This window comes from Haliotis rubra, unplaced genomic scaffold (genome assembly GCF_003918875.1).
Source record: "Haliotis rubra isolate DU_JTF1 unplaced genomic scaffold, ASM391887v1 Scf286, whole genome shotgun sequence".
NCBI classification, from domain to species: Eukaryota; Metazoa; Mollusca; class Gastropoda; order Lepetellida; family Haliotidae; genus Haliotis; species Haliotis rubra.
The window spans coordinates 20,906-35,000 of record NW_025766953.1 but is presented as its reverse complement, the minus strand read 5'-3'; the positions used below and the strand labels follow the sequence as shown (position 1 = coordinate 35,000).

The 14,095-nt window shown below is 41.2% G+C and overlaps 1 protein-coding gene across 2 annotated transcripts in view; it reads left to right on the top strand.

The window, feature by feature from the left end:
• Positions 1-13,417, top strand: part of LOC124281620 (sushi, von Willebrand factor type A, EGF and pentraxin domain-containing protein 1-like) — a 14,140-nt gene extending 723 nt beyond the window's left edge. For both annotated transcript variants that reach the window (XM_046717554.1, XM_046717555.1), the window contains exons 2-17: positions 208-291; positions 1,363-1,675; positions 3,035-3,161; positions 3,688-3,812; positions 4,743-4,925; positions 6,350-6,529; positions 6,877-7,110; positions 7,922-8,116; positions 8,650-8,844; positions 9,059-9,353; positions 9,689-9,775; positions 10,036-10,080; positions 10,748-10,816; positions 10,930-11,096; positions 11,887-12,048; positions 12,771-13,417. In XM_046717554.1, coding sequence (XP_046573510.1) covers positions 223-291; positions 1,363-1,675; positions 3,035-3,161; positions 3,688-3,812; positions 4,743-4,925; positions 6,350-6,529; positions 6,877-7,110; positions 7,922-8,116; positions 8,650-8,844; positions 9,059-9,353; positions 9,689-9,775; positions 10,036-10,080; positions 10,748-10,816; positions 10,930-11,096; positions 11,887-12,048; positions 12,771-13,012 — 2,688 coding nt within the window. In that variant the 5' untranslated portion in view covers positions 208-222 and the 3' untranslated portion in view covers positions 13,013-13,417. The remainder of the gene's footprint in view (positions 1-207; positions 292-1,362; positions 1,676-3,034; positions 3,162-3,687; positions 3,813-4,742; positions 4,926-6,349; positions 6,530-6,876; positions 7,111-7,921; positions 8,117-8,649; positions 8,845-9,058; positions 9,354-9,688; positions 9,776-10,035; positions 10,081-10,747; positions 10,817-10,929; positions 11,097-11,886; positions 12,049-12,770) is intronic.
• The last annotated feature ends 678 nt before the right edge of the window (positions 13,418-14,095 follow it).

Here is a 14,095-nt window from a genome sequence, read left to right as displayed (position 1 = left end):
TGACCATATATGGGGCCTCCGCCTTCGTCGTGTGTTCAGTATTTCAGTATTTGACACTGACAGACAGGACAAAAGTGCATATCAGTTTATGAACACATTTATCCACAGCTATCGCTGTATGATAGGGGATTTGCATTAAAATGCTACGATCTATGCAGTTCTCAAAGACTTATCAGAGTTTAATGATTTTGGTTTTGTGTTATGAAGACACAGAATACAAAGATGGATCGACTTCACAACCTATTATATATTGCGGGGTTTTGCTTGGCATGTTCTCGTGCAGTTACACATGTAAGTATATGAATTTACAACAATAGTTTTTATTGGTTCCTGTACCACGCTGATTTTAAGAAACCGATGTCAAAATCCTTGTAGTTCTGAGTTCGTGTTTTGATATCGTACACGGATTTCTTTAATCAAAGGCGATACCAAATCACATGTCTCTATTAACCTCTTTCAGATCTGTTTGGCAATAATACCACTAACTGGTTCTAAGGGTTCAGTAGTATCAGCAATACAGAAACGACGTCACACAGCACTGATGTGACGTCACACGACTCCTAACGTCATCGGTCACTACTCTTTAACACTGCATTCACGTGTCGTAACATCATGCGGTTTCATTATAATCTGTCAAAATCTTTAAAGATCTGATGAAGATGATATTTTGCACGCCAGGAGTTTCAGAAACATTTCAATATGACCCTGTTGAATGTATGTGTTTATATACACAAAGGAACTTGTATTGGTTGTATGCCGTATTCATTGCGTTGATCGTACAAAGACGTACCCATTTTGAGGTGGAGCCTTGGTACGTCAGGAGCGTAGGAACGGTTTTCAGTGTGTGTGAGTGTTTGTGCCGGGGGGGGGGGGTGTCAGAAAGGAGCTATTTTATGAAAAGTATTGAAACTCAAAATGAAATTGTAGTTATGGTAAGGTAGATATAGTTGCATCTTGTAAAAGCCCCCCCTGTTCCTACGCCCCTGTACATTCTCTGTTTACATTACAAAATTGAACTGAGTTATGTAAATAGAAACGACAAAACCTTTTCCTTTAAATATTGTAGAAAGGAATTGTGTTACATTACACTGATATGTCCATATGTTGTTCAGTGGATTTCTTTGGGTGTACTTTAGGCTGTTTCCATTTGTTGGGAAAGCGAACTGTTAAATTATGTACACATTATCAACACATTGCGAAACAGAATCGAAGTAGAGACAAACAAAACACTAAAAAGGTAAGCAAATAATTAAAAGTACGAGACAAAAGGGTTTAAGAAAAGTAATTAATGCTACCGAAGTGATTCAATTAGGCTTTCGTATATACTAACGATGTGATTCCATTGTTGTTTCCATCACCAAGACACAGAGTGCCTGCATGGTCAACACATTTCCAGGGAAAATGTCACAATGCTTCACTCGAGGAGAGATAGCAGCAGATCATGTTCCGGAGCAAACAGTATGTGTATCTGAACGGAAAGACTCCTGTTACGTTTGTCAAGGGGGAGAGTGGCTGGGAACTGGATGTGTAAACAATGGTCCTTCAGAAAGGCACAAACGAGGATTTTTTAAGAAAATATTCAAAAGTGTTAAAAAGATAGCACGTGTCCCTCACGACCATATCAGACGGCTTGGTTCCTTCTTCAAGCGGAGACCTAATCACTTTGTTAAACTATGTAAGATTTCTTTTGCTTTGACATATCATGTAAATATATACACAAAGAACTTAATTAAGTACCCCTGTAATTTGCAATGATAGGTTTTCAACATGGACATAAACTTCTCGTTGTGACCACAATGGAAAAACATGAGTTTTTCTGACCCGTATGATCCTTTGACTCATAAAAAAGGACAGAATTATTGGCATCAATGTTGATTTTATGATGATAATTGCTCATTTATAAAAAAAAACTAAACAAAAAAGCCCCACTGATTATCATACAAAACCATGCCCGTACAAGTATGGCCATGAAATGTTTAATGTTGAACTTATTGGTGAATGTGAACATTCAAATGTCACTTTGCGTGTCTTACACGATTCAAGGCCAGTACCGAGTGTAACCTCTATGTGACTGTATGACAGCCAGCACTCTCCCTGGCATCCTCCTGATCCTCAGAAGGGCCAGTCTACGCCATTCCACGTGTAAAGCAGCTCCCAGTTGGGCCAGGTTCTGAACAGGAGTATCCCTTTGCTGCACACAACGACCAATCATGTCCCCGATATGCTCCAAAGGGTTAAGATCGGAGCTCATTCAATCGTGAGATATGTCAGGGGTGCTTAACTAAGGTCTTTGTGTATATATACGGTTTTATGTTTTACGAGTGAATGTGGCTTAACAGAGCTTCTTAGAAACGAGAAAAACGTATTCACGGATGGCCTTACGTCGTAGGTTGTCTGTAAGTTGCCATTTATCAAGTAATTTAAAGTTATACTTTTCATACGTATATGTTGATTATTGGATGGCTATGGTAAGAAACAGCTTTCCAATGTCTGATTCCAGTAACACTGGGTCATTACTATATTTTCTTTTATTTGATGATTCGTGAAGATCCGGGTTAGAATAGATCTTCAGTAAACCATGCTTGTCGTAAGAGGCGACTAACCTAATCAGATGGTCAAGCTCGCTGACTTGGTCTTCAGTAAACCATGCTTGTCGTAAGAGGCGACTAACCTAATCAGATGGTCAAGCTCGCTGACTTGGTTGGCACATGTCATCGTATCACAGACTTGTCTTGGATTACTTACATGTCATCGTATCACAAATGTGTAGATTGATGTTCATGCCGTTGATCACTGGATTGTCTGGTCCAGACTCGATTACTTACAGAGGATTGTCTGGTCGAGACCACCATATAACTGGAATATTGCTGAGTGCGGCGTAAAACTTAAACTCACTCACTCTTTCATCTGATGATTTTACACACATTATGTACATTGTAATCCTATCAATGACTGCTAACGTTAACAAACGGCTTCGAGTAACCTGTGTAACTAAATATAACACGTATTTTACCTTTTCTGTGATACCTTTCAGTCAACACTCCTCCTTCGATAACTTGTCCTCGAATACCCAGTACTATTGTTGCTGGGTCCAGGACGTCAGAAGCCGTCGTCAGATGGGTCGGCCCCAGTGTCAAAGACAGAGAGAACAACGTCGTGTCGTTAGTGATAGTTTCCTTCTGATTCACCTGTTGTGTACTCACGTTCAGTAATCCGTCTTTAGATTTTAAAATGTTTCCCTGATCCATTTGCTAAGCGATAGTGTTTTATCTATTTTCACCTACCTCTGGAATAAATGCATACTTTGTCTCATCTCATTTGATAGTAACTTCACCCTTTCCCTATCCGTGAATTGATCTTCAGTAACCCATGCTTGTCGAAAGGGGCGACTAACGGGATCAGATTGTCAGGCTTGATGACTTGGTTCACACATATCATCGTATCCCAATTGCGTAGATCGATGCTCATGCTGTTGATCACTGGATTATCTGGTCCAGACTCGATTATTTACAGACCGCCGCCATATGGCTGGAATAATGCTGAGTGTTGCGTAAAACTAAATCACACCCTTTCACCCATCGTTTTAAAGGTATACCAACTCTTTCCCATCAATGTAGAGCACCTCTAACACCCTCCCCGGTTAGCTTGTATCTCCTTCTTATATCCTGGTGACTTTCTTCCGTTCAGTACCCGTTTAACCAGTGGCAAGGGACCAGGCAGTAGGTTCGGGGCCGGGCGCCATACAGTCAGCTACAAAACGACCGACCGTTGGGGTCTCAGTGCTACATGTGTGGTGTCATTCAATGTTCAGGGTTGGTATGATGAGTTCTACAAAGGCCTCGAATGAAATTGTGTTTTTTTCGACATTCGACAAATCGTTTTTAGTTTCAACAGAAGCAATAAATTCTTCATCGTATGAGTGGAATTATGGTTAACCACTTGATTGTTCGAATTGCTGTTGTACAGGCAACACACTGTAACATGTGTAAGTGACAGGTGCTACCGGCAGGGCCTGCACTGATTTTCACAGATCCTGTCCTTTGCATTTACTCCTAATGGAATCACTTCCGTCAGATAGTTGTTTTAAACATTCAACAGAACAGACATGTATTAGGCCTGTAACTCTCACGACACGCTACTTCCGGTACTAAGCTGGTTCCGGTACTAAGCTGGTTCCCGGCCCTTTGAGCGCGCCAACTTGCAATATGCGAGACGGGGCCCAGCTTACTTCAGGTACCAGATTTCCAGTGACAAGCGTATATTCAAGAGCCAGTTCTGGTTCAAAATTGCGTGACCGACAAATATTACTTTACCAGACCTGACCAAGTATACCACCAGGCTTGGATGTCACAGCTGATGACAGCCGTATTAGTTGGCTAATTTTGATAGGGTTAGATCGGAAATTTGTTATTCCTGCAAGAATTATCGGTTTCTTACTATCAACTGACAACAATTGGACCAATCGAAAAGGTATGGCACGTCGTATGTCACCGGAAGTAATAAGCTCTTGCGAAGTGTCGTGACCTACTTACGGGCCCAATTCCAGACATTCAAGTTGAATAATTTGTGTTCATTGTATTTGTATAACAGTTGTATCACGCAATAACTCAGTGTCACCACTGAATATGAGGAAACCATTTTGCACTCCACAGCTTACTTGAAAACTAACTCTATGCACTGTTTTGTATTTCATCAACAAAACATCTCTCCTTTTTGTAACTGTCCGGGATTTTTTTTCTCAGTAATTCGCTGTCCTGCGCTGCCCAGCATAGCCAATGGGAATATTCACTGCTCGGGGACGCTTGGAAGAGTGTATGGCAGCACATGTACCCATAGATGTAACCCGGGATACTCGCTGACGGGGGCAGCGACTCTCACATGTCAAAGAAGCGGAACATATACTCCAAAACGACCAACATGTCAAAGTATGTCTCTCCTGGAGATTGTCAAACTCTGTTTTCTCTGTATGAACTTGTAGCGTACACCAAACTCTGTGCTTGTTATATACCAAAATATTTCAAAATGTCACAGAATTTCTTCACAACAGATGCTCATATATTCAGTGGATATTCAACCTGATTGTAAATTCTCGTGCACTGTTTTTTTACGTAGGATCGACAATTATTTACCTTTATCACCCAATGTGTTTCATTAAATACATTACACCATCATGTACACGTTTAACTTTTCAAAACCAGAAATGCATAGCATATAATGAGAAGTCCCATTTCCGTTAAGTGCACAAACACAACCATTTTAATGTTTCGTAGTTTTATACTACACGAAAATATCATAGAAATGACAGGAGACTGCGCGCGAAAGTTGTGACAATCACGTGCAATGACAATGACTATAAAAGGTCATACGTGAGTCAACATTTTGTTATACGTTTCACGGCTTATTAGAATTGGTCAAATATCGAGTCTGAATGCTGCCAACGTCTTGAAGCTGCCCAAGTCTGCAGTTTCACTGCAGTGTACACAGGAGCACTTTATCACGTTTATGGGATCGGCATACAAACTTCATCCCGTGATAGTCCGAGAAGTGGTCGACCAAGAACCCAAACCACGCTTCATCCGGGTCGTTCTTCCATGGCTTCAACATGCTACTGCCACCATGACAGCAGCCTCGATCATGTATCGAACCAAACAATCTGAAGTTGTGTGCAAAGTGGGAATTAGCCCCAGAAGAATGGTACTTGTCCCTGTATTGTGACTTTTGCATCGACGACGTATAAGATGGAGCAACACTATGGCGTGGAGTCTGGAGAAAGTGGCGTATCTGGTTCAGTGATGAATCGCTATTTTTCTCCAACGCCAAGCTGGAAGAGCGTACTACTGGCGTAGAAATAAACGTGAAACACCAAACTGCGTTTGGCAGGTCTACAGATGATGGAAGTGTGATTGTGTGGAGAGCGATACCCTGTTCACGAATGTATGCCTTGGTGGTGGTGGTGGAGGTTCAGATGAATGTCACAGGTATATCGTCCAAATGTTTCGACGTCACCTTCTTCCCATTATCATCCGACAGAGGGCTGACAACATGACAACTCTACACGATACACACCTTGTGTCACTGATGACGTCCTTCATGATTCAAACAATCTCTTGCTCTGGTCCCCAAATCTCTGGATCCAAACCCCTTACAACATCCATGGGATGAACACGATTGACAGGAACATGTGACTATCACCATGCAAAGTTTCATCCTTGTAGCAATACAATCAAATGGACTATTCTCATTTAAGTCCGTCAGCTTATGTTTTTCTTCTATAAGAGCGTTTATGTGTATCATTTATAGTCTGTCTGAAAGAAGTGTATGCTTTGACGAAGAATCATCTGCTTTCCAGAAATCCAGTGCAGTAAACCTGCTGTGCCCGCCCATGGAAAGTCTGTCCGCTGCACAGATGGCAACAGATACCAGAGTGTATGCGCACTCCTCTGCCACACAGGGTATTCCCCCAGCAGGGGTGCTAACGCCATTTGTACCGCCAACAGGAAATGGAGCCAAACTTCCTGGAAATGTGAAGGTATGCTAAACACAGCCATAAACTTTCAAGAATATCTAGATTACTGGACAGTACTACAGAAGATGATAAGCAAAACATGGTTCATATGATACTCAAATAAATAACGATACATGTATACCTTTTTCCGATAAAACAATATCAGTTTCGTTTTGTAACAGCGGGACTATTTAAACACTACACACTTAAAGTTGTCTTGGCTTAGCACCATTGTTTTCAATGTTCACAACTGCAGATAATACGAAATGGATAATAGATAATCAACTCTTTATTCCGTTATGATAAGAACACCACAAAAGGCATGTAAAATCACTCCCTGACATCTACGTGTACAATACAATAACTTTCAGACACGGTCAAGCCAATTTTCACAAACTGCCCTGCTAAGAAAATCAACACCATCGATGAAAGATTCCGTTGGACGCCGCTGAAGGCGACTGATAATTCAGGGAAGGTGGTTGTGAAGCAGGTTCAAGGAGAACCGCCAGGATCTTTGTTGACTGTTGGTCTTCACATCTTGAACTATGTCGCCTCTGACGATGCGGGCAACACGGCCTCATGTGTGTTTACAGTGGAGCTCAAACGTAAGTCACTAAAAATAAGACCTAGGTCACAGTTGAATTATGAGGCTTTAGGACAGCGTCCCATCTTTGAGAATAAATTGTCTCCTACAAAGGCAATCCCTTTATCCTTTCTAGCCGTCGGTGCCCCTTGCTTGATGTTGATATCGACGGCGTTAGAAGGTTTGAAGAAAGCCTATTTCTTCCGGCACCTGAAGTGCAGTGTTCTATCAAACAATACACATCATACTGAACTACCGGGCAAAAGAGATATACACTTATATATTTTGGATTTGACAAACGGAATCGTCTTCATGATGTTTCATGGTTGAATATTGTTGAAGCAAATTTGAGGTAAAAGTTCTCACATATCATGCCCATACCAAATTACACCTCTGTTGAGTGACCGCTTCTTGTTTCTTCATGTTTGGCTTCCATCAAACAATGGTATATATTGTCTTTTGTCCAGCAGTTTGCGTCGGTATACAGTAGCTGCATTGTATTGATTATGCTGTTCAGTTACTTTAGTTGAGGCGAAAGATATCGTTGAGGTATTGACACTGCCAATATTTTTCTGTTGTTCGATTTCCTGAATTGTTATAGAGGTCCATTGCTGCTGGCGCCTATCCGACTAGACTTTCCCGTTAAATGCACTACAAAACCTTACATGTTTACATACATTATAACGCAGAAAACTAAAAACCCAAGCAAGACACTTTATGACAGCTTTAATGTATTGGTTTTGTTGTTCAATTGTATTCTAAATTTGGCGTTGACAAATATTACAGTCGTAAAAAATGGTCGTTGACAATATTGTTGTATTGTTTCTCCGCAGAGACTGACTGCCCCCGACCCTCGGTTAATGATACGGATATGAAGTTCACGTGTAATGGTTTAACAGTTCAGTCTGTTTGTCAGCTGTCTTGTCGCTCCGGATCCTCTGTTGAAGGTAGTAGCTACATTTCATGTGTTCATCCTGACAATACTTCCTACTGGGAACCTATCGACGGGGATTACCCAAGGTGCTTCAGTGAGTACAATTCACGGATCCCTCAGTAGTCTCAGCACTTCAAACACATATCACATATGTTCTGAAAGCTGGAAGATGGCAATACAATGCAATATTAAGTCATCTTTAAGATAACACAATTTTTTATTACACCAGCAACAGACAGTGATGCTACTTGTCAGGAATACCACCAGGAAGACATACTGCCCTTTTTAGTACGTTTGCATCTAATTCTACGATTTCCTAAAAACAAAAGCTAAAGAAAAAAGGTGATAATTGTTTTAAGGTATTGGGACTGGACAGAACTTAGTAAGAACCTAAATGTTCATCTGACACCCGCATTACAACCTCTACCTTCTTAACGTTTCAAACTGTAACGATTCTGTTGATATCCAAAGAGGGCAGTAAAGTCAAATCCTTTAAATGATCGGTCTCTGTGTAGCTTCATCTTAGACATGTCTCGACTTAGTAATCTTGTTGCTTTTATTTCAAAGGATCTTTATAAGTGGTGTTTGAGGCCGCATGATGTTATCACCAATGCACTAACCTTTCAGAGAAGAGCTGTCCAGAGTTACCTGCGCCGAAGAACGGAGCACTAGCATGTGACAAGCAGCTAGATGGGACTCTGTGCCAGCTCCAGTGCAATGACGGCTTTGACGTGAAGCAAGGGGAGGGCACAGGGGCAACCTTTGTCTGTGGGCTGAACTCAGATCAGTGGAAACCAAGCAGCATTGTCCCAGACTGCTCGGGTAAATAGTCAACACGTTTTGTGTATATGTTTCAAATTATGAAACCATAAGATGAAGATGTTTTGTTCTCACAAAGAAAGGACCAGAATCGGTATAAATCTTGGATTCTCCTGGGCTTTAGGCTGCATACCAAATTCTAGTGCCAAAATATTTTTGGAGTCACTGTCCCCTCCAAACGTAATATGGTTATGATCGGATTATTTCCTATTTGTAGATCTGGCGTATCCTGATGAATACCTTCTACCCACTGAACTGTACTACTTTTGGGGCTATTGTGATAGTCCCGAAACACTGCACCAGATTAAGCAACAGTTCCTGTTCAATCTGAACTCCTTGGGTATATCTCCCTGCGCTCAAGAGACGTGCTCAGTGGATGACGTCGATGTTACCTGCGGCGAGGAGGAGGACATAGGTGGCTTCCTGGACTTCAAGAGAAAACGACGAGCCGTGTCGAAATCAAACCAACTTGTACACATAAAGATGACATTCCGACTGAAGAACACCAATAGGTAAACGCGGAGTGATGTTAGATATTTATTATGTTTCTTTGCCATTGAACCTTTAAGGAACTCTACTGTCAGAAACAACTCTCGTCTGTACCCTGAATTAAAAGCAAGACGTTTTGTTTTATTGGCGTAATATATATGCAACTAGCTTAGTCGTTCACAAGCGGATGAATCTTGTCATCACTGGGTTCCAGTATTGGCTTTGTCTGGACCAAAATGGTAGCTAACATATGTACCTTTCTGGAAAGGGATTTCATGCTGTATCATATCTGAAGCCCAATGTATTTGTAATATATGTTTATACATGTCAAGTTTGTGAATGTATTTATTCTGTGTAGGACGATTTCACCAGAGGCAGCCAAACGCTTGCTGCAAACTCTTGTGGAGAAATCAAAGACCATGATGTCCACAAACACAGCAATGAGGTATCTAGTACTCTATAATTGTATTGTTTGCTGTGGTTAGTTATCATTGCATGCTAAGTATCTCAGGTTAGATGTAATTATTGTAGCGTTTAATGATGAAACCATTTCATGGTGTCTATTAGAACCTATTTTCAAACCATCTTTTTACTCTTTGTATCCGCGTAGTGTTTATTTTACATGTCAAGTTAACTAATTGAAACATATTGAGATCGTTCATAGTTAACCATAGCTTCAGCATTTATAAAACATTGATCTTTCAGGAAATTGTACATGAAAGCGAATCACTTCACTACACCCGCCCCAAGGTTTGTATGCATAGTGATTTTACCATCTTTCGTAAAGTGATGATGGGATTACTGAATAGGAGTTGCTTAGAAGCATAGATATAATAAACTATTAAGGTTTGTATACTACATGGTTTGGCCAGATCCATTCTTCAGGGAGGCTTTCATGCGTTCGAAAGAGCTATATCACTACATTGTTAAGAATAGATTTCGAAACTGAAATGAAACGTTTCACCCAGAAATCGGTACAGAACTAAATTTTTTAAATAACTACGAAAAATAAATATAATCAGAAATTATAATTTAAGGTTTGCAGTTAAACAAAACTCTGCATAGGGTTAAATCAGTTGCAGTGGCAGCGGCAGGAGAAATAATGCTAGTGTCTTCAGGAATGTCAAGAACTGTGTCACCGTCAAATGTCATGAATGAGACCTGTCTGAGTGTTAATATCAAGCAGTCTTGGACGGTGCCTCCAGATATGTATTCCATTCCCACGTCGCGGGTATACAGTGTATATATACTTTGTTACGTGTTGATTATCAAGTTGAAACTAATAAAGCAGCTAAACGGAAATCAGTCCATAAACAAACTTGATATGAAACCAACAACAATGCAATATGCTATGATTAACAATTGGCAATGAATGAATGAACGAACGAATGAATAAACGCTCAATTTTCTTTTCCAGGCCAAGGATCTACTCGGGAATTCCTCAACTAAGAACAAATTTTGGTATGAGAAAGTCGATAGTGAAAAGGTTTGTCTAAATTAATATGTTCTTGATCATGTATTTCAAGGTCATTCGGGCCCTGTCATAAACATCAATTTTGCTAACATTCTCCAGTGATTGATTTTCATTTTATTTGTCAGCTTTTCTCACAAAGACACACTGCCTTCTTTCGCCTTTCTCCCATCTCTACCTCCCCCAACGCCGACTCCCATGATAACCCAGCTGAAAGCACGTGCAGTCACAGGAAGTTTGGCCATGGAGTGTACCCCGGGTCATGTCCAGATGGACGCCAAGTCCGGCATCTGTGGTATGTACAACGTAATATACCTTCTCCACATTAGGGGATTGTCATTTCTGTTTACTATATCTTTAATGCTTGGCTTAGTCTGCTGTTATAAAGGTGCCCATGGCTTTAGCTAACTTTGGAGCAGTTGTATGGCTGACATGTGTAGGCCATTTGCAAATTTGAAAAATCATTTATCAAAATTAGGACCGATGCAATCCTTACTTTTACGTACGTGGGTTCCTGTGTTCATTTCAACAATAGGCTGTAAGTCACGCTCGCAAAACATAGTGTCACGCTGATTCATAAACACGAAAATGAAATAATCGTACAATAGATTCGGAGTTTCTTTGTGATGCTAATGGAAATGGTTTTGATGCTTTGAGCTTTGCTGTAACATATCATGCTACTTAACAGTCTACTTTGGCATAAGTTTTAATGTTCAGATACCTAAGGAAGGTATAACTAACTTCAAATAATTCAGCCAGTCTCCACTTATCTTTGAATAGAGGGACTCCGGCTCTACCCATTGAGCAGTACTTCAAGTAGTGAGTGAGTTTGGTTTTACGCCGCTTCTAGCAATATTCCAGCAATATCACGGCGGGGGACACCAAACGTGGGCTTCACACATTGTACCCACTTGGGGAATCGAACCCGGGTCTTCGGCGTGACGAGCGAACACTTTAACCACTAGGCTAACCCACCGCCCCTACTTCAAGGAGGAGTGGTATTGGTTATATAGGTACAGAATGAATTGTACACAATATTTGGTCAATAAATTCCATTTGAGTATTTTTCATCATCTGACTTGCAGTGCCCTGCTCGGTGGGGACATACGAAGACAGGACGAAGGGGAAATGTGATCCATGTCCGATGAACACCTACCAGAACACTCAAGGTGCTACCTCTTGTCATCTCTGCCCACAACTACACACAACCGCCTCCACTGGAACTACAGCCAGAGCTGAGTGTATCCGTGAGTTTACTTATAATAGGTTTGCATTTACATTGCAAGTGATCTACATGAGGACAGTATTATGAAATACCACTACATGCCCATGTGTGTAGTGGAATAGATGATGCCGGATAATGGAATAAAACATTTGGTAATAAATTTGCGTCCGCCATATGATCCAAGGTTATCATTACCACAAAATCCATGATTCGAATTCTAAGAGAGAGCAATTTCTATATATCACTTGATAATTCTAGTAAATCTGTTTACATACAATGAGTGAGTGAGTTTTAGTTTTACGCTGCTTTTAGCAATATTCCAGCAATATCACGATGGGGGACACCAGAAATGGGCTTCACACATAGTACCCGTGTGGGGAATCGAACCCCGGTCTTCGGCGTGACGAGCTAACGCTTTAACCACTAGGCTACCCCACCTCCGCTAAGGATACAAACATGTAACACCCTCGTCGACATTATACACAAGAACTACTATAAAACTAAGATGATCAGTTATGGAAGAACACTGAAGAAATTGGAACACAGATAAAAGAAGAAATTGGTCCAGACTCGATCCATATTGCTGGAATATTGCTGAGTGTGGCGTTAAACTAAACTCACTCACACACTATCTAGATCATAAGCAAATGATTATATGACGAGACTACCCCCTTGTCTGATACCAGCCTGTGTTGCATGACCTGCTGTATGTGAATCAGTACTGTTAGGCCTCATTTATTTCAGCACTGTGTACGGCAGATACATTTTCCACAACTGGGTACCACCCCTGCTACCCGTGTCCCCCGGGAACCTATCAGCCGAACACTGGCGCCACAACGTGCAGTCCGTGTCCAGTCAAGGCCGCGAGTCAAAGGCCAAACTGTGTCCTGAAGCACGATGCTGGCAATACCACCTCCATACCTGATGACCTGAGAGTGTCCGAGTTCCTGCTGACCTGTGACAGTGAACTGTGTCTGTCATTTTAAGAACGGGAAATGTCAGGAGAAAGTGTGTCATGATTGTATGCTGCATACAAACTATGTAATGAGTTCATCCTTCCGTTGTATTGTTGTCTGAAACATGGATGATATTAAACAAAGTGACAGATTTACACAAAGTCTTGGTTAAAGGGGAAGAAGAATGCTCCATAAATCCAGTGACAGTAAATGAGTGAGTAGTATCATGTCCTAAAAATAATAACTATGATGATTCTCAATCACGTTTCAGAAATGACAGCAAGTTGTGACTCTCCTTACAGTAGTTTTGAAAGACGACACCTACTGTTTTCAGTGTGTTTCACGTCGATCCCTTTTATAACTAAGTGTGTTGAAGTGTACATAAAATCTGACAGTTGTGATAATGGTCGTATGGGAATAAAAAATAAGAATACATTGTGTGTTCCCTCATCAATAACAATGGATCGAGGCGAAGAGGAGTTATCCGTACATTCGTAAGATGAAATTTTGTGATGGGGCGTGGCTGGCTCAGCCTAAGACCTCTTGTATTTGAATACATTAAAGTTCAAAACTACTTCAAGGCATCACCTTCGACCACAAACACGACCGGAGAGGAATCATGATTTACATGTACGTGGATAGACTGACTGACTGACTGAGTTTCGTTTTACGCCGCTTTTAGCAATATTCCAGCAACATCGCGGTGGGGGACACCAGAAATGGGCTTCACACATTGTACCCATGTGGGGATTCGAACCCGGGTCTTCGGCGTGACGAGCCAACGCTTTAACCATTAGGCTACCCCACCGCCCCGTACGTGGATAGAAACGACCGATGAAGTCAAAATGTATGTAGATGTGTAATCTTGGGAGGTGTTTCTACAGCAGCAGATGATCAGTAAGACTGCTATAGACGTATTCTGTTTGAAACGATTATGCACTCGCACATCACAAATAAATGGGCTGAAATGACCAAGACAATGTTAAGAGTGAGTGAGTTTTATCACTACTCTAGCAATACCACGATGTGGAAATCCAGAAACGGGCTTTACACCTTATACCCTTGTGTGGAATCGAACCCGGGTCTTCGGCGCGCGCGAACATTTTAACCACA